Source organism: Spermophilus citellus (genome assembly GCF_964194105.1).
Source record: "Spermophilus citellus genome assembly, chromosome: 10".
NCBI lineage: Eukaryota > Metazoa > Chordata > Mammalia > Rodentia > Sciuridae > Spermophilus > Spermophilus citellus.
The window spans coordinates 25437262-25457901 of NC_138197.1; the positions used below are offsets into that span (position 1 = coordinate 25437262).

Here is a 20640-nt window from a genome sequence, read left to right on the forward strand (position 1 = left end):
GATCTTTCCCCCTTGTATACAATATAACATGCATACAAGAAAGCACAAAAATATTTACATCCAATTTGACATTTCTTTGTTGTTGTTGTTGTTGTTGTGGTTTTGTGCTGCTATAAACAAACCCAAGGCCACATGCTAGTCAAGTGCTCTACCACTGAGCTACATTCCCAACCCTTTTAAGATTTTTTTCTTTTGAGACAGGATCTCACCAAGTCCAATTTTACAATTCCATAAATTATTACAGAGCAAATATATCTGTATAACCACTACCCAGGAAAAGAAATAGAATCAGAATCCAGAAGTCCCCATGTATCCCTCCTGTACCACAAATAAAATTCCAACTCTTTGTCATTTAATGAGAAATATGTTGACACTAAAGCATTACTTTTATCTGTTTGGTGCTGGGGATGGAACCCATGGCCTTGAGCATGCTTCTGGGTCAGGCTGGGAGGGGCAACCGTGGTCGGGGTTCAGATCATGCAGCCTTGCCCCTGAGGATCTTAAAACTTCAAGTCACAGCCAGGCACAATGATGCACTCCAGTAATCCCAGTGATTCGGGAGACTGAGACAGGAGGATCCCAAGTTCAAGGCCAGCCTGAGCAATTCAGCAAAGCTCAAAATAAAAAGGGCTGGAGGTATTGCTCAGCGATAAAGTGCACCTGGGTTCAGTAATATGTTTTACCATAGAATTAATCCCAAGTAGTGTTTATATTTTATAAGATAACAATGCTTCCTCTCCCATTTCCCCAGTGGGGGAGGGATGAAGAAAAGACAACTGGAAGATGAAGGGATTCTTGACCTATGAAAAGAAATCCAGTTATTGGTACTGCACTAGGGTGGCTTGTGGCCTCTCAAAAGTCTCTAGACCTTATTAGTGACTTTATAGGATAGGCCAGTGCTGTGATTCCAAAGTCACATTGTGCTTTGCATGTCCTCTGTTCTCTGCCACCAACGTGTTCCTTGAACACCCCTGCTCCTGGAGAGAGGTGCCAGCCTATTTGGTAGCCTCAGCTGATGGACATGATTCACAGCTGCACCAGTGAATACTGAGAAGTGGCTACTCAGAGGACTGCAGCCCTCACTCGCTGCCAGGTGCCTTCTCCATGGCTCTAAGCCAGCCCCATTTATGCTCTCATCCCCTGCCTTCAATCCTCTTCCTTTCCTGTCCTCAGTGCCTCTGATCCCCAAGTCCCATCTCCGCCACATCCTGCCTGATTGTCCCTACAAACCTAGCTACTTGGTGGATGGGCTCCCTCTGCAGCGCTACCAGGGCCTCCGCTTTGTAAGTCTTGGATCTGGGTTTGGGGCAGGACTGGGGAGGGATTATTGGCTGTGACTAGGGTGGGTGGTCCTGAGGCTGACTCCCCAGTTTCCCTAGGCCCCATCCCAGCAGACAGGATGGTCCCACAGGTTCTTGGGCTGGGCAAAACTTCCATTCTACCTGGACTAACCCAGACAGACTGTTCTGCAGGGGATGCAAATAGGTGCTGTGCCTTAGGACTCCCCGCCCCCCAACACACACCAACTGCTACAGTGACGATGTCAGGTGGCCTGGCTGAGGCTTCCTACAGTCCCTGCTCCTAGAGCCACACATTGTCCTGCTCAGTCCCACTGGCCTGCCAGTCAGTGGCATTTGTTAAGCTCCAGTAAGGCACTGGGGTAAAATCAACGATGAGGACCTAGAGCCCATTTAGAGGCCAAAGAGGCAGAGTGAACACTGTATAGTCAGCTGTGAGATTGTGAGAGAGATGGGGGCAGGAAGGAAGTGGTCAGAGTCATCATGAGGCCTGAGAATTGTTTTTAGCGGCAGTGATCTCGTCTAAGGAGGGCAAAGGAGGCAGTATAGTCAGTAAGAAGACAGGCTGTTTGGACTGTAGGAGGTGGCAGGAAACCTTCAGAGGCTACAGGAGAAGGAGGGAATGGATTTGGCTATAGCTGGGGGGTTTGATCCAGAAGAGGAGATGAGGCAATGTGGACTAGACAACTTGACTCAAGGGTGTGTTAGGTCCAGAGGACCCAGGAGAGAGACGTGATGGGTAGAGGAGAATCCCAGGCAGTGTAACCAAATGTTTCATTCAGAGTAGCCCATTGCTCCCTGCCATAGACAGGTCCCTAGGAGCTCTATATTTTGATAACTAGGGATAGGCTAACCCGGCTAACTAGTTCCTTAACAGGATCCCACCATCTTCCTTCTGCTTCTGCTTTCTCCACTCCCAGGTTCATCTGTCCTTTGTTTATCCCAATGACTATACCCGCCTGAGCCACATGGAGACCCACAATAAATGTTTCTACCAGGAAAATGCTTACTACCAGGACAGGTAAGTGGCACTGAATGGGGCAAGAAGGTAGCCTTATTCCCAGCCAGGAGAGCTGCTTGGACTAGAGTGGTCCCAAGTATCCTCCCAATCCTAGGAGTCTTAGCTCTTCCTGGGTAACTCCCTCCCCCGACACACACACATCCTCTTCCCTAGTCTCCTTCTTCATTCCAGCCGATAGCTGAGCCTGCATGGCACCTGAAGGCAATCCACATCTCTGTTCCTCCTACAGGTTCAGTTTTCAGGAGTACATCAAGATTGACCAGCCAGAGAAGGAGGGGCCCAAGCATCCAGGTACAGAGTGACAGCTGAGGCTTCTGGGTCAGGCTGGGAGGGGCAACCGTGGTCGGGGTTCAGATCATGCAGCCCTGCCCCTGAGGATCTTAAAAACTCCAGTCACAGCCAGGCATAGAGGTGCACTCCGGTAATCCCAGTGATTTGGGAGACGGAGACAAGAGGTTCCCAAGTTCAAGGCCAGCCTTAGCAATTCAGCAAAGCTCAAAATAAAAAGGGCTGGAGATGTTGCTCAGCGACAAAGTGCACCTGGGTTCAGTCTCTAGTACTGCAAAAAAAAAAAAAAAAAAAAAAGAAGAAGAAGAAAAAATCCAAATTGCATTGACCCCTCCCCTCCCCCAAGGGAATAGAGAACAACATTCTCAACTTTTCCATATCAAGGTACATGTGAAGAATGACACCGTTTTTAACAGCGTGCTAGGGTTAGCTGGCAGAGATTTAGAGCCCTAGAGATTACTTGGATTACTGGAGGGGAAAATGATCCTTGGCATACCATTTGGGAAGTTTTGCTAAGGAGAGGCCCTTTCTTCTTTTTTTGGTGGGTGGAGGTACCAGGGATTGAACTCAGGAGCACTCGACCACTGAGCCACATCCCGGGCCCTATTTTATATTTTATTTAGAGACAGGGTCTCACTGAGTTGCTTCGATTTTACTGAAGCTGGCTTTAAATTCGTGATTTTCCTGCCTCATCCTCCCCAGCTGCTGGGGATTACAGACATGCATGGCCTTTTTTCTTGAGGGAGTATGGCATGTCTGAGACCATTTATTGGGTCCTAAAAGGGGTCAGACACCTGCTGTGCACTTTATGTACTTTATTAGTGTACTTTTGTTTTGTTTTGTTTTTGTGGTGCTGAGGATTGATCCTAAGTTCTCACACATGTTAGGCAAGTGCTCTATCACTGGGCTACATCCCCAACCCTACTTTATACATTTATATCAGTCTTCATAATCACCCTCTGAGAGGTGGATTTTTGGAGCCTTAATGCAGATAAAGAAGCTGGGGTTAATTGAAGTTGAAAAACTTTCCCAAGGTCTCACAATTCATTGGCAGAGCCTGGATCCCATCCCCATCTGGAGCCCCTTGGTGTCTCACACGCATCCTCAGCAGCAGCCTTCTCTGTCTTCTTGGGAAAAGGTTGAAAACTCTGATGAGGAATGGTTATTATTAACAGGTTTTGAGGAGGACCTTCTAGAAGAATCCCAGTATGAAGAAGTGGCAGAGGAGACCCCTGCCTCCCAGGACCAGGATACCAGGATACGAGAGGGAAAACAAATGGTTGCCTCTGTCCCCGGCCAGGAGGTCACTGACTACCGCCTCCGAAGCCTGCGGAAGCTCCTGGCTCAGCCTCGGGGGGCCCCGCTGGCTCCCATTTCCAAGCATAACTCCACTGGTCCCTTCCCAGTGAGGGCCAGTGACATCCGAGTCCTCTCACCAGCGAGGAGGAAGAGAAAACCTAGCCCTGAGCCCAGCCGAGATTCACCTCATTCTGACAAACGGGCCCCTGGGAACCTGCCTCAAATTAAGAGACCCAGGCCCACTGGTGACCGACCCCAGAAAACTCTAGAGCAGTCCCAGTGGCTGAACCAAGTGGAATCCTACATCGCAGAGCAGAGAAGGGGTGACAGGATGGAGCCTCTGGCCCCGAAATGGGGTTGGCATGGAGAGGAGGAAGTGGTGGCGGCTGCAGGCCAGGAAGGACAAGCGGAGGGAGAGGAAGAGGGGGAAGAAGAAGAGGAAGAGGAGATGAGTGAGGTGTTCGAATATGTACCTGTGTTTGACCCAGTAGTAAACTGGGACCAGACCTTCAGTGCCCGGAATCTCGACTTCCAAGCCTTGAGGACGGATTGGATCGACCTGAACTGTAACACATCTGGCAATCTGCTGCTTCCAGAGCAGGAGGCCCTGGAGGTCACCCGGGTCTTCTTGAAGAAGCTCAACCAGAGGAGCCGGGGGTAAGGTAAAGGGCTTTCCTGGGGCCAAGGGGTGGGGTGCCGCTGGCTGACCAGGAGGGCAGGGACCTGAGTGCTGGTAGCAAGCGCCCCTGCTGCAAGATAGTAGGATTTCCCTCCCAACCCAGGCTCCTAAGAAGGACAAGTGCCTAGGGCCCCTGCCCCCGCAATGATTGGCACCAGTTAGTCCTTTGTTCCAGTCGGGCAGGTTCTGAAATACCTGGGTATCTGACCCAGGCCCCCAGAGAAGGCTTGGTAGATATGGTACCCTCCCTCAGAGAGAGAGAGAGAGACAAACAGGAAGAACAGAGGCTAAAAGTACAAATTAAGACCTCAGGGCTAAACCAAGCTTTTGGTATACACCTGTAAATCCAGTGGCTGCTGAGGCAGGAGGGTCTCAAGTTCCAGATCAGCCTTAGCAAGTTAGCAAAGCCCTAAGCAACTTAGCGAGACTCTGTCTCAAATTTAAAAATTAAATAAAAATGTTAGGGCTCAGTCATGTGGCATGTCTAGGGATGGATATATGTATATATATTTGTAAATAGATCTTTTATTTTATCTATCTATCTATTTATTTATTTATATGAAGTGCTGAGGATCGAACCCAGGGCCTCGCACATGCCAGACAAGTGCTCTACCCCTGGCCACAACTTCAGCCCTTGGAGTTCTATTTTAAGACAGAATCTCATTTAAGTTGTCCAGGCTGGCTTTGAACTTGTGATTGGCCTGCTATAGCCTCCCAAGTAGCTGGGATTACAGACTTCTGCCACCAAACCTGGCCAATTCATTGGTTTTAAAAGTATATTCACAATATTATGTAATTTTCACCACTAATTCCAGAACATTTTTATTACCTTTATTACCTTTTTTTATAGCCAAGTGCTGTGGTACATCCTATGACCCAAGGGGCTGAGGAGGGTGAGGTAGGAGGATTGCTTGAGTCCAGGACTGGAGGCCAGCCTCGGCAACATAGGAAGAACACTTTTCTAATTAAAAGAAGGAAGGGATTTAAAAGAAACTCTGCATCTGTTTGTGGTTTCTTCTCATTCCTCCTTCCTCCCAGTCCCTGGCAACCACTAATGTACTTTTTATTGCTATAGAATTGCCTATTCTGGACATGTCATATAAATGGAATTATATAATATGTGTCCTTTGCATCTGTCTTCTTTCACTTAGCAAAATATTCTCAAGGGTCATCCATGTTATAGAACATGTCAGTTACCTCATTCCTCTGTACTGGTGAATGATATTTCATTGTGTTAGATATACCACATTTTGTATATCCATTCATCAGTTGATAGACATTTGGATTGTTTCTACTTTTTGGTTATTACAAATACATTGCTGCAGTGAATATTCATGTATCAAATTTTGTGTGAACATGTTTCATTCCTCTTGGGTATTTGTACACCTAGGAGTAGAATTTCTAGGTCATGTGGTAACTCTGTGTTTAACATTTTGAGGAATTGCCAAGCTGTTCTCCAAATCAGCCACATCATTTTACATTCCCATCAGCAGCATGTGAGAGTTCCAGTTTCTCTACATCCTCATCTGCACTTGTTATTTTCCATTTTATTTTGTTTTAAATAACCATCTAATGGGAACAAAATGGAATCTCATTGTGATTTAGGAGTCTTCTCCCAATAATCCACAATGTTTAATATTTTTTAGAGGTTGGAGGTGGTTGAGTACTTGCTTAACATGCATGAAATTAAACACAGCTCAATAAATAAATAAACGAACTTTATTGTAAAATATAAATGCTGAATGCTCCAATTCACACATGGATTTGTCATAAATTTTACTTAGCCCAGATAATTTATATGAATAAATTAAATGTGTAATAAGTTATTGATATGTTTTTTCCCCTTAAATGTAATTATAAATTATTGAGTTCTTCACCAGTCATGTAATTATTAGTTTTCTTTTTCTTTTCTTTTCTTTTTTCTTTTTTTTTTTTTTTTTTTGAGATGGGTCTCACTATGTTGCTCAGGCTAGTCTTGAACTTGTGGACTCAAGTGGAAGACAGGCAACACTGTACTAGGACGCAGGGCTTTGTGCATGTCAAACATGTGCTTTATCACTGAGCTACATCCCCAGCCTTTTTTTTTTTTTTTTTTTTTTTTAGTTGTAGAAGAGCACAATACCTTTCTTTCATTTGTTTATTTTTATATGGTGCTGGGGATTGAACCCAGTGCCTCATGCATGCTAGGCAAGCACTCTACCACTGAGCCACAACCTGGCACCCCGACCTTTTTGTTGTTGTTGTTGTTGATGATGATGCTGGGGATTGAACTCTCCGCCTGGAGCATGCTAAGCAAGCACTCTATCACTGAGCTACTCCACGAGCCCTGCCAGCCATATTTTTTATTTGAATTGATGCTCAGTAACTATGCATAATTATGGGATAGTGTGACAGTTCAATACAAGTATACAGTGTATAATGATTAGAGAAATTGGCATATATCTCTCCTTCCACATTTATCATTTCTTTGTGTTAGGAGCATTTAAAATCCTCTCTACTAGCAAGTTTGAAATAATTAATTAATTTTTTCCACTATATTTATCCTACTGTGCTATAGAACATTACAAGTCATTCCTTCTATCCACTGAACCCCAGTACTCATTAACCATCCTTCTCCATCCCTACTTTTCCCCCCATCCCCTTCCCAGGCTCTGGTAATCACTGTTCCATTCTCTACTTCTGTGAGATCAATTTTTAGCTTCCACACATAAGTAAGAAAATGCAGTATTTGTCCTTCTGTGCCTGACTTATTTTACTTAACATAGGTCCTCCATTTCCATCCATGTTGCTGCAAATGATAGAATTTTATTCTCTGTATGGTTGAACAATATAATTTTGTATATATTCAACATTTTCCCATTCATCTGAAGATTAGCATTTTGGTTGATTTGATATCTTGGCTGGTTGAATAGTGCTTCAATAAACATGTGAATGTAGTTGTCTCTTCGGCATACTGATTTCAGTTCCTTTGGATGTATGCACAGTAGAGGGATTACTGGATCCTATTGTAGTTCTAGTTAGAGTTTTTGAGAAATCTCCTACTGTTTTCTTTAGCGGTTGTACTAATTTACATTCCCAAGACTCTGTGAGAGTTCCCCTTTCTCTACATCCTGGACAGCTTGTTGTTGTTGTTATATTATGACTTTTTGACAGTAGACATTCTTGTTTTTAATATTTTGTCTTAGTTGTAGTTGGACACAGTATCTTTATTTTATTTTTATGTGGTGCTGAGGATTGAGCCCAGTGCCTTGCATGTGCTAGGCCCGTGCTCTACCGCTGAGCCACAACCCCAGCCCTGACGGTAGGCTAAAATGATATCTCATTGTTGTTTATTTGCATTTCCATGATGATTAGTGATGTTGAACATTTTTTTATATACTTATTGTCCTTTTATATATCCTCTTTTAGGAAATCTCTATTCAGGTGTGATGCATGCATATAATCCTAGTGACTCAGGAGGCTACAGCAGGAGGATCTCAAGTTTGAGCCCAGCCTTGGCAACTTAGCAAGGCCCTGTCTCAAAATAAAATAGCCAGTGGTAGGGCTCTTACCTTGCATGTTCAAGGTCCTGTGTTCAATTTCTAGAACTGCAAAGAGAGAGAGGGCAGGGTGTGGAGAGCAGGGAGGGAGAGAAATGTTTATTCAGGTCATCTTTGCATTTTTAAATCATATTATTGAGGTGTTTTTTTTTTTTTGCTGTTGAGTTGTTTTGTGTTTCTTATATATTCTGGATGTTAAACTTTCATTGATGAACAAGTTGCAAATATTTTCTCCCTTTCTGTAGGTTGTTTCTTCACTCATTGTGTTTGTTTTTTTGCAATGCTGGGGATCAAACCCAGGGCCTCACACATGCTAGACAGATGCTTTTCCACTGAGCTACACCCCCATCCCAGAAACTTTTCTCTGACATTTCATCTCCTGTGCTGTCAATGGATTCTATTATTATAGCATCATGATTTGTTTGGGGCATTTTCTTCCCTTGTTTTTTCATGTTGTTCATGTGTCTTCCTCCTAGGTATTACAGTTTCTACACTATAATTTTGTAATGTCTCTGCAGGTTACCAATACCTCACCTCTGGTGTAACCAGGCCTGTGGGGACCTTGGTGATGGTCTTCCCCATCCTGGCTGTTGTCTCTAGATAGAAACAGGCCAGAACAGCCACGTATTGGTAGAGGGGGGCGGGGCACAGTACCATTGTTCTCCTCCTCTGCCAGTGGGGCTGCATTGGTCTGCTCTGCCTCCTCCACTCCTTGGGCAGGGGTTCAGCTCCCAGAAGCTTTTTAGTCTGATGTAATCCCATTTGTCAATTTGTGCTTATGGGGTCATATCTAAAAAATATTTGCCCAGATGAATGTCCTAAAGCTTACTCCTGTTTTCATAGTTTCAGGTCTTAAGTCTGATTCATTTTTGAGTTGATTTTTTGTATGTGGTGAGAAATAGGAGTTTTGTTTTATTTTTCTGCATGTGCACATCCTGTTTTCCCAGCACCCTTTATTTCAACAGACTGTCCTTTAGATAATTTGTGTTCTTGCTGCTTTTGGTTGGCTGCAAATACCTGGATTTATTTCTGGGTTTTCTATTATGTTTCATTGGTCTATGTGTCTGTTTTTATGCCAATACCATGCTGTTTGTGATTTTGATTTGCATTTCTCTAGTGACTAATGATGTTGAGCCAACCAGTCAACATATCTTATCAGAATGTTAATTTGAACAAAGGATTTTTATTAACTAGAGTCAATTTATCAAGGAACCTCTTCACAGTGACCCCTCATATTCACCTTGTAAACTTAGAATGTTTAAGCTATAAAGGACCTTAGAGATTATCACAGCTCAGTAGGTATGTGTTTAAAGATGGAGGCACTGAGCCCTGGAGAGGTTGTGCAACTTCCCTTGGTCCCTTAGCTTATGGAAAAGCTAGAATAAAACCCAGGGTCTCCTGATAACTGATCTCATGGGCTTCTACCACACATGCTCCCTTCACAGTGCAGGGAGGATTACTCAAGTCTCCCACCTTTTCTGCCACAGGAGGTACCAGCTGCAGCGCATCGTGAATGTGGAGAAGCGTCAGGATCAGTTACGTGGCGGTCGCTACCTCTTAGAGCTTGAACTACTAGAACAAGGCCAGCGCCTGGTGCGGCTCTCCGAGTACGTGTCCACACGAGGCTGGCAAGGTATTGATCCAGCTGGTGGGGAGGAGACAGAGGCCCGGAATCTGCAGGGCCTGGTCTGGAGCCCACACAGACGTCGGAGACATGTCCTGAATGTCCGGGATCCAGAGCCCAAGCTTTGCTGGCCCCAGGGTTTCTCATGGAATCACCGAGCTGTGGTCCACTTTGTCGTGCCTGGTAAGCCTCGGGAAGGTGGGCATCCTAAGGATAATTATGAGCACCCAGATCTGTTTTCTCTGATTCCATCTCCCAAGAGTTTGTTGAAGAAGACACTCTATAATTAAGGAAATGGAGCCTCCCACACACAAAAAGGAATGAGCTTAAGGTTACATGACTGGTAAATTAACTAAGAATAGGTGCTGACTTGTAGGCCAGTGACCTTTCTTTCACACTAGGTTTCAGAACTGGATGTGATTATGAACTGAGATTGTTGAATAAATAAGATAAGGAGGATACTGTATACAATGGCTTTATTATTATTTATTTATTTCAGTGCTGGGGTTCAAACCCAGGGCCTCAAGCATGCTTAGCCATCACTCCACAACTGAGCCATATTCCCAGGCCTAAAGTGGTTTTTACTGATTTATTTGTTTCTTTTTGGTTCTGGGATTGAACCCAGGGACACCCTACCACTGAGCCACATCCCCAGCCCTTTTTATTTTGAGACAGGATCTTGCTAAGTTGCCAAGAGCCTTGCTAAATTGCTGAGGTGGGCTTTAAACTTGCAGTCCTCCTGCCTTATCCTACCAAGTGACACGGATTACAGGCGTGCATCACTGTGCCAGGTCCCACGTGGTTTTGGTAATGAGAAGGGAAAACTTATAACAGGCAGGAGAATTACAGTATTGCAGGAAAGGATTGAAGGGTAGTAATATAGACAGAAAATAGGTCTGATGGTTTGCTAGGAGAGAGCTAATGATGAGCCCTAGCCCCAGGCCTTCTCTCAGGGGCCTTCTCTCAGGTTGTTCATGGAGCTGGATATAGAGGCCAGGTTACTCGTCAGCAATCCCTCTCTTTGGTTCTCTGCTCTTGCTAAATGATTTCCTATAGCCACATTGTTCCCTAAGCAAAGGTCTAGTGGGGACTCCGGACTCACATTGGAGCTTACAGTGGAGATGATCATCTTTCACTTACCTATGTATTTCTTCCTGCCTGGCCCACCGGGGCAGTGAAGAACCAGGCACGCTGGGTGCAGCAGTTCATCAGAGACATGGAAAACCTGTTCCAAGTCACCAGTGACCCACACTTCAACATCATCATCACTGACTATAGCAGTGAGGACATGGATATTGAGACAGCTCTGAAGAGATCCAAGCTGCGGAGGTGAGGAGGACCCCTGACCAGGCCACAGCCTGGGCTGCCTCCTTCCTGAAGTCCTAGGCTTTATTCAGTCCAGTGCAGAGCCAGAAGTCCCACCCAGTCGCCAGGTTCTCCCTAAGGACTTACCTGCTGATATGAACCCCATCCCAGGAACACTCCATCTCTTCTGTGCTGAAGAAGAGCTTTCCTCTTCCTCCAGGGGACCGCTGCAGATGAGTCCTAATCCTCAGCCCCTGCTTTCTCCTCTTCCTACAGCTACCAGTATATGAAGCTCAGTGGAAACTTTGAACGCTCAGCTGGACTGCAGGCTGGCATAGATCTGGTGAAGGTAATCAGTCTGTAGGGGGCTTAGGAGATGTGATTAGAGACTGGTTAAGAGGTAGAGAGGCATTTGAGATGTGTCAGCTCCTGAAAAGGGAAGGGAATGGGGACACATTGGTATTAGTCCCACAGTAATATTTTGTTACTACAACAAAATACCTGAGAGAATCAACTTAAAAAGAAAGAAAGGTTTGTTTTATCTCATTGTTTCAGAGCTTTCAGTTCATAGTCATTTGGCCCCATTGCCTTTGGTCCAGGGTTGATGCAAAACATCATTGTGGAATGAAGGGTGCTCCTCACTTATTGGTGGCCAGAAAACAAAAGAGAGATACAAAGGGACCAGAGTCCCAATACCCCCTTTAAGGGCACTAGCTCCCCCCACCCAGGCCCACCTCCTAAACATTCCACTGACTTCCTGGAGCACTACAGATGGGCAACCAAACCTTCAGCTCATGCATCTTTGAGGGACACTTATCCAAAGCGTAGCCAGGAGCATTCTCCCTGCTATGCTGCAGGCCCAGGCCAAGTGTGGGACTAAGCAAATGACAATGGAGCATTTGTCCAGAGTCCTCAGAGCCCACAAAAATTGGGGGGAGTCAGAATTCACTGTTGGATGGTAAGAACTCTGTTCTGATGCTCAGTAGTGTGGAAACCTGCCCAGTGGTTAGTTCTGTGCAAGTTTGTTAGTCATTCTAATGGAGAAGAGCCTGGGGATTCTCCTAGAGAGTGGCCTCCCACCAGCCCTCTGCTGACCCTGCACCCTCCCCCCACTTTTTTTTTTCTTCCATGGTCATGCAGCTCTTAGTTAAAAGGGCTGCCAGTGGGAGGCAGGTGGCCCCAGTAATGCACACGCATGTACTCTGGCTCTGCAGCCTGGTCCCCAATGCCACACACAGGCACAGCTGACCCTGCCCTTTCTGTCCCCAGGACCCACACAGCATCATCTTCCTCTGCGACCTCCATATCCACTTCCCTGCTGGAGTCATCGATACCATCCGGAAGCACTGTGTGGAGGGCAAGATGGCCTTTGCCCCAATGGTGATGAGGCTGCATTGCGGAGCCACCCCGCAGTGGCCTGAGGGTGAGCCCTGCTCTGAGCTAGGGAAGAGGAAAAACCTTTGTGGCCTTGGTTCTCAACCTCAGAGCTGAAAACAGTCATATTTGTGAACATCGTCATCCTTTTTTCCTTCCCTGCCCCCCCACCCATGACCTTTGAGCCTCCGGACAGTCCAGAGAGAAGTGCCCCGAGCTGTGCTGACAGCCACAGCCAGAGATGCAGCAGTGAACATTTCCCACCCATCTTCCCCTTCATTAATTTGCCAAACATTTATTAGAAATTTACTGTGTGCTGCATGCTGTGCCCCTGTGAGGATATGAAGGTGGGAAGAGGAAAATGCAGTAAACTGAACTGCAGCTGTGTGTTGTGTGGCTGCTGTTGTCAGATCCTGTCATCAGCCTGTGGTCAGTACTATATTTGGTGGACCCTAACCTTTTTTAGAGGGCTTCTGCCCAAACAGGCAAGGGACCTGTTCAGCTAAGACAGCATTCAGCTTTAGTCACCCCCACCCTCCCTCTTTCAGAAAAGCCTCTAAGAGCACAGCCCAGAAGCCTTTTACATTTCTTCCTTCTGACCGTGGCTCATCTCACCCGGAGCTTCTTGTCTGTCCACAGGCTACTGGGAGGTGAATGGATTTGGGCTGCTTGGCATCTACAAGTCAGACCTAGACAAGATCGGGGGCATGAACACTAAGGAGTTCCGAGACCGCTGGGGTGGAGAAGACTGGGAGCTGCTGGACAGGTGACTAGGGAAAGGAGGGCGTCCAAGACATCTGCTGGAATTGCATTCCATACTGTGCTCTAAGGAAGGAACAGAGCTGGATCACCCAGCTGTGCCCCTTGGCTGCCGATTTCCCAGTGAACAAGTAAAAGGCATGGGTTCTGAGGAAGCTCTCAGGTGACTGCCTCACACACACTCTGTAAGCTAGCAGAGAGGAATGATACTGCTGCTGTCTGTGTCACAAGGCTGCTGTGACAATTAAACTGCTCAGTAAACTGTCAGAGGAAAAGCAAAAACAGTTGATCTGTAAAAGTTCAAGTGGTAATGTTCTCAACACCAGGTGAGGTGCTCTGGCGAATATCACTGCCTTGTCCCCAAACTGGGTAGATCTCCCCACCACAGCTGCCAGAGGCTGTGTGGAAATAGATAAGGGAGACATAGGCCAAGGGTCAGGAAAGACTTTGGGGTTCACAAAAGAAGCATTGAAGGACAACAAGATATCCAGGAGGTTGTGGGATTTGGGGAATCAGTGGGGGAGGAGATTTAGAGAAGAAGGGGAACATAGGAGAACACAGTACAGGCTGTAGGCGTGGTAGGAGGGCTGGGAGCGAGTGTTTTAGCAAGGAGCCAGATTGTGCAGTGAGGACTGGGGATGTGGCTCAGGGGTGTGTACCTGGCACACATGAGGCTGATGAGGCTGTGGGTTCAAGCTTTGGAACCACAAAAAAAAAAAAAAAAAAAATGTGCAGTGACATCAAGTTTAGGGGAGGAAGGAACATAGGGGCAGTGAGGAAGTTACTGCCTATAATTGCATGATATTCCTCTTTTAAGAAGTTTGCTGCTAAAAGAAAGGGAAGGAAAGAGGTACCTTGAGAGTTGAGCTTAAGAGAAAGGAGCAAAGGAGAAGGAGGGGGAGGAAAGGGTTTAGTTACTGGAAGGGTGACTGGAGGAGGAGGACAGGGCAAAGTCAGGAGCACCTGGGGCAGGGGACCTTGACAAAGGCATGCACTTCTTCCTGAGAGATGGGACAAGATTCAGCCACCAATCACTGAGCACCTGTATTTTGCAGGTGACTCACATATTCCTTTGTTTCTCTCTCCCCAAACCCCTGTGTGGTAGGTGTAATTTTCTCCATTTTTCAAAGGAGAAAACTGAGTCATGAAGAGTAGGTAATAACTTGCCCCAGATCTTTCCCATTTAAGTGTCAGAAGCTTAAAAACTAGGCCTGTGTGTGATTTTCCCCAAGATGGAAGGTGACAATACCCAGAGAACTGGAAGTGAAAAGGGGGATGTCGAGGGATGTTATGTCAGATAACTCAGATCTCAGAAAACTAGGTCAAAGTTGATCTCAAAAGTTGGGAAGCCCAGTATAGTGGTTACTATCACCCTTGATCTTTGTGCTGTGCTTTGTGTGTTTGTGTGTGTGGGGGGGGTGGGGGGCTTCTTCTTCTTGTTTTGGGGGCGTTTCTTCCTCCCCCCCCCCTTTGCAGTGCTAGGGATAGAACTCAGGACCTCACACTTGCTAAGCAAGCACTGTACCACTGAGCTACCTCCCCAGCTGTTTTTATTTTACACTGAGACAGGATCTGCCTAAGTTATCAGGGCTAGCCTTAAATTTGGAATTCTCCTGCCTCAGTCTCCACAGTCTCTGAGGTCATAGGTGTGTGCCACTATGCACCCAGCTGGGCTTTGTGCTTTGACACAGATGTCTGTCATGATTCTTAACTTGCCTGCTTCCTTTAAGGCCCAAAGAGAATGAATCTGTTTCCAATTCCAGCTACTTGCAGCTCTGTCAGAAGTGCAGGCCTTCTTGTGAAAGGGTCACCTGATGGGCTATGCAAATAGAAAAGGAACAGGGAGGGCTGGAGATGCAAGGGGCCCGGGGTTCCATCACCAGCACTGAGAGAGAGAGAGAGAGAGAGAGAGAAGGAACAGAGGCAGGGCCTGGGGATAGAATCTCCAACTCTAGCCCTTTGACTCTCTCAGATACTACCATGAGTGCCCTGTGAGCTGAACTGCTGTTACTAGGCATCAGGAACTGTGCTTTACATCCATCATATCTACTTATGTGTATTATATTATGTATAATATGTATGTATATGTGTATGTATGTTGGAAGTAGTGGTGAAGACAAGAGATGATGGATGCAAATAGCACATATATTTATAAAATTGTTATCCTCTTTCTAAAGATAGCAAACAGGTTCTGACAGGTGACGTGACTTGCCCAGACACGTTGCTGGGATTCTAACACCAGCAGCTGGGCTTCAAAGCCCGCACTCTTTCCACTACACCCAACTTCCTCCGTTCCACGGGAGGTGACCAGGGGAAGGAGGAACAGGGTCTGACGTAGATGTGAGAGGGTCAGTTCCTCAGGGGCCCGAACTGCTTCCCAGTTGCTGTGTGTGCTTCCGTGGGCTCATCCTGCCCCTCCCTCTTTCAGGATCCTCCAAGCAGGCTTGGAAGTGGAGCGTCTTTCCCTCAGGAATTTCTTCCATCATTTCCATTCCAAGCGAGGCATGTGGAACCGACGCCAAATGAAGATGCCGTAGTCCCTGGAGCCACGTGCAGCTCCTTGACTTGCTGTTGTTCCCCAGCGCCCCTGCTCGCTGCTGGAGAAGGGGAGGGCAGGGGGGCAGAAGCGATGGCTAGGCCCCGAGAGGCCTCAGAGCCAATTCCCCTTTCCACCCGGAGCTGTCCCCTCATGCAGAGACAGGTGCCAAAACTCCTCTGCCACTCACTCAATCAACAGAGAGAGAACGGCTCCTGAGACAGACGGGGCAGCCAGGTCAAGGAAGGATAGACCTGCTTGAGCAATACTGTTGTTATCCATGAAGGTGCATTCCAGTCACCCCCACCCCCACCCAATGCTCCTCTTGGGAGTATTGGCTATTGAAACTGGAAACTTCCGCTGGACATATTTTAATGGGGGGTTTATTTTTTTAACCCAAGAACCAAAACTGCTGTTCAGACCCAGCATTGACTGCGAATGGGGTGAAGTTGTACATTGAAGGAGTAATCCCAGTCGCAGATCCCAGATCCATTTGTGTGTAGAGATGTGTCCCTAGGGCACTGTCCCTTCCAGAGGTGCTGGCCACACGTGGAGCAGGTCTAGCTCTAGCCCAGGCTTGTGCCTTCTAAACACACATACATTTCTCCTGGTAGCCCCTGAACCGCAGGCCGTCGGTTAGGGCATTAACCTAATCCCTCCAGGTGGCACTAACTTCAGACCGGAAGCACAGAACTGGCAACCAGGTCCAGGTACAAAGGTGGGGTTGGGAGATCGGGAACTAATGAGCATTGGGCTTACCTTGCCCAGTGTTGGACATATGGGCCATGCAGAACCCACAAGATGAAAAAGACCAGAGACAGATGCCCCTTCCCTTCCCAGCTCACCTGTGAGATAAGGCCTCTGGAGAGGATAGAAAGAGGCAAGCAAAGAGGATGTGGACGTAATCCATCAACTTTGTGTAGATGAGAAGAGGAGGCAGAAATCAGGCAGAGAGGGATGGAAAGGGAAGTGGAAAACTTGAATCCCAGAAGCCCAGCTCCCCTATGAATTTGCCCTCCTGCATGGAGAGCCCCAGCTGCTTGTCCCTGAGGGGAAGAGGAGGAAGGGGTGTGGGTGAAACCTCAGACCTCGAGACAGGAAGTGGGCAAGGCAAGAGGTGTGGGGAGCTGAGGGTATTGTCCTGAAAGGTATCTTCCCCAAGGGGAGGGGAGCAGGAGGAACTGAAAAGTAAAGCAGTTTCAGGGAAAATCACCCTTGGCCTTTTCAGTCTGCGACCACCCTTTATGTCACCTGATGATCATGCACTTATCTTGCACTAATAATCCCCGGGTACTTTTGTGGCTGGGGACTTTTCTACTGCTGCTGTTGAATTCACCAATGGTGCATTGGATGCTGGATCTTGAACTCCAGAGTCTGTGGACGGAGCTGAGCACAGGGCCTCCCTGTTGGGAGGTGCAGCGGGGCCCAGGAGCTCCATGCTGTGACAGTCTACATCACAACGTTCAGAGCTAGGGTCTACCTGGTGGGCTCTGCATTCACCAAGAGCAAAACCGTGGCATGTGGGAGGACGGAGCCCATTGAGAACCTTCTGGACTTTGGAGAGAATCCTGCCTTCCTCTAAGGAATCAAGAAGGACAAGACGTTTCGTTAATAGGCCGTGGCTTGTATGCCATACCTGCCCCCCTGGGCGGTGGCTTTTACTGGTCCCTGCTCAGGACTGTACCCTCTGGAAAGGACCGCATAGGAGGTAGGCTAGGACTGCAGTTGGCTGATTGGGGTGCCAGCTTTCGTTTTAGGGCCACTCTTATTCTTGGCATTGCACTGGAGGCAACAGTCCCAACAGCCCTCTTTATCCACCTCTCCTAAGGACCAGGAGCCAGCCCAGCCTTCCCTGCCCTGCCCACACCCCTCTGTCCTTGGGCCAGTGCCTTGTGTTTGATGTCTGTTACCTCCCCACCATCTGCCTTAATGAGAAGGGCCAGACATGGCCCCTACTCTGTAGAGAAATGTCTTGGGTGAGGGGAGGGAGTGGGTGAAGGGAGGGAAAGCATTAAATACAGCATCTTCTTAGAAAACAAATGGCTCTTGTGTTTTCCTGTTGCCCATCATGGAAGAGGGTTGAATTGAGGGGCACAAGGATTGCATCTCCATCCCTCTGAGAGGTATGCCGAGGACCTCCCTCACTGCCCTCCACCCTTGCTGCTAGTTTGGGGAAGTTGCCGAGTTCTATGCTGTGGTTTGTTCAAGGATATAACATTGTCCTTGGTGTCTCACAGTCTGATAGTAGACCAGGCATTTTCTGTTCAGTAAATTAATGGAAATTGGCCATTCAGCTGAGAATGACTATAGACACCCTGGGTGAAGAAGGCTAGCTATAGGGCCAGATGGTTTGGTGAGCAGTGGATAAGAGCCAAGGGGTAGCTTATTCTAAGTTAACAGATGGGGCTGTGGTCCATGCCTGTAATCCCAGAGATTCAGGAGGCTGAGGCAGAAGGATCACAAGTTCAAGGTCAGCCTCAGCAACTTAGTAAGACACTATCAAAATAAAAAGGTCTGGGGATGTGGCTCAGTAGTGGAGAACTCCTGAGTTCAACCCCTGGCACTGCAAAAATTAAAAAAAAAATTAATTAATTAATTAAAATAGCAGATAGGGCTGGGGATGTAGCTCAGTGGTAGAGTGTTTGCCTAGCATGTGCAAGACCAATAAAAATGAAAAATCACTTCTGTTTGCAAGTTGACTGTCCTCGTTGTATTTGGCCTGAGCGAAGATCAAAATTTGTATTTAGTAAACATGTGCTTAAGAGACACTTTGGAGGTGGGGGGTACTAGGGATTGAACCTAGGGGCTTTACCATTGAGCTACACCCCCAGCCCTTTTAATTAATTTATGTATTTTTATGTTGACACAGGATCTCACAAAGTTGCTTAGGGCCTTGCTGAGTTGCTGAGGCTGGCCTGAAAAATTTTTGATCCTCCTGTCTCAGCCTCCCCAATTGCTGGGATTATAGGTATGTGCTACCACACCCAGCAGGAGACACTGTAATGTGAAAGCTATTATAGGTTTCAGTAGGTCCTTGAAAAGGTTTGTGCATAAATGCATTAATCTGTGATTGAGGTAGGAGATATAATAATCCCTTTCCAGGACACAGAGAGGGCATTCAGACACCAGCCTGGATACTGGAGCCTTCACAACTGAAGACAAGGAGATTGACTCTGGATTCACAGAGATTTTTATAGATAGAAGTTAATCCATTTTACACAAAGGGAAAACTGAGGCCTGGCGCAGAGGGAGGGCATGGGGTGGGCTCAGAACCAAAGGCTTGATCTTACATTAACCTGCCATAGGCTCAGGAGATGCTGCCAGGGAGGGAAGATTGGCAGTACTGGAGTCAGAGCTCAGGAATGTGGAACAAGGTGGAGTCCCTTAGACCAGTAAAGTATCACATCTTTATTCGGGTGCTCTAGGGAAGAAGCCAGCACATCTATATTGCCCTTTTAGAAGCTCTCCCAGGGGCTGTGGAAAGTGCCCATTAGCATGGCAGATCAAGGAGGAAGGAGGCAGAAGCAGTTCCAGGACCAGTAACCTGTAGAGGAAGCAGACAAGAGGCAATGAGGAGAGCAGGACAGACCAGTGCTCCTCAAACTTGGATGCAGACACTGTTCACCTGGCAGTCTTACTAAAATGCAAGTGCTGATTCCATGACTGGAATGGAGGCCTGAAGTACTGCATTTCTAAAGCCAGCTCCCAAGTGATTTTGTAGATTCTTCTGGCTCACGGACCATAATTTGAGTAACAAGAGCTGCTAGACAATACCAAAGAGACATTTCACATTTCTGTCTTTCTCTTGCTAGATGGGCTGAACCAAATACTAGCCACATTAGCTTCCAGCCCATCCCAGGCTGTGGAATAATCTGAGCCTAAGAACTATAGGAGTCACTCATTGGGAGAAGGGACTTAGGGTAGGTCTTATTAAGAACCAGTCCCCTGCCTGGCACGGTGGCACACGCCTGTAATCCCAGCGGCTGGGGAGGCGGAGACAGAAGGATCGCAAGTTCAAAGCCAGCCCCAGCAAAAAGCTAGGCGCTAAGCAACTCAATGAGACCCTGTCTCTAAATAAAATATATAAAAAAAATAGGGCTGGGGATATGGCTCAGTGGTCAAATGCCCCTGAGATAAATCCCTGGTACCCTCTTCCCCCCCCCAAAAAAAAAGAACCAGTCCCCACTCTTCAAGACACCCCTTTGGCCCTAGACCTATAGGCCTTCCCCTTTGGCTTGGCAAGGGAGATTCTTCTTACCCCAACCCCCAGAGGTGACAGATGGGCCACCTGGGGGAGCCCTTAGATCAGGAACCTCCCATTCTTCCTCACCTAGGTCCCAGGCTATGCTCAAAGAGGATTCCTTGAGGCCCTGGCAGTCAGGAAGCCTGTCTTTTGTGCCCCAAAGGCTGTAATGAAGACGTTGATGACAACAGTGATGAAGACCAAGGTGGTGGCCGCATTGTTGAGCTGGTTTAGTCGCCATTGATTCTGTACCTCATTCAGGTTCAGCCGTGCTGTGGAGGAGTAGGGAGCGGGGAAGGGAGGATCAGAGCAGGAGCCACACCCTGGAGCTTCCCTCCCCACATGCACTAGCTTGGAGAAAATCTGGCACTTCAGAGATCCACATGGCAGAAATCAAGGGAAGTGGTCATTGTTGGGCTGAAATTGAAATGCCTTTGGCCCTCCTGACAGCACATGGTACTTCATGGGATAGGATTTGGGAATTTAAACAGGTTCTTCCAAGAGTGGAGATGAATAATCACAAAATACTATAGGGAGCTGGGTGCGGTGGCTCACGCCTGTAATCCAGCAGCTCAGGAGGCTGAGGCAAGAGGATCACAAGTTCAAAGCCAGCCTCAGTGGCTCAGTGGTTAAGCACCTCTGGGTTTAATCCTCCATACCAAAACCAAAAACCAA

General features: G+C 47.2%; 2 protein-coding genes across 3 annotated transcripts in view; one reads left to right on the top strand and one right to left on the bottom strand.

Annotated features, from left to right (window-relative positions):
- B4GALNT3 (beta-1,4-N-acetyl-galactosaminyltransferase 3) overlaps positions 1–17733 on the top strand; it is a 106175-nt gene extending 88442 nt beyond the window's left edge. For both annotated transcript variants that reach the window (XM_081310163.1, XM_081310162.1), the window contains 10 exons: positions 1174–1283; positions 2219–2319; positions 2549–2610; positions 3783–4563; positions 9612–9931; positions 10924–11077; positions 11330–11402; positions 12323–12476; positions 13067–13193; positions 15615–17733. In XM_081310163.1, coding sequence (XP_081166289.1) covers positions 1174–1283; positions 2219–2319; positions 2549–2610; positions 3783–4563; positions 9612–9931; positions 10924–11077; positions 11330–11402; positions 12323–12476; positions 13067–13193; positions 15615–15723 — 1991 coding nt within the window. In that variant the 3' untranslated portion in view covers positions 15724–17733. The remainder of the gene's footprint in view (positions 1–1173; positions 1284–2218; positions 2320–2548; positions 2611–3782; positions 4564–9611; positions 9932–10923; positions 11078–11329; positions 11403–12322; positions 12477–13066; positions 13194–15614) is intronic.
- Positions 17734–20056: 2323 nt separating this feature from the next.
- NINJ2 (ninjurin 2) overlaps positions 20057–20640 on the bottom strand; it is a 98207-nt gene continuing 97623 nt past the window's right edge. Inside the window, exon 3 of the mRNA XM_081311183.1 lies at positions 20057–20237. Coding sequence (XP_081167309.1) covers positions 20071–20237 — 167 coding nt within the window. The 3' untranslated portion in view covers positions 20057–20070. The remainder of the gene's footprint in view (positions 20238–20640) is intronic.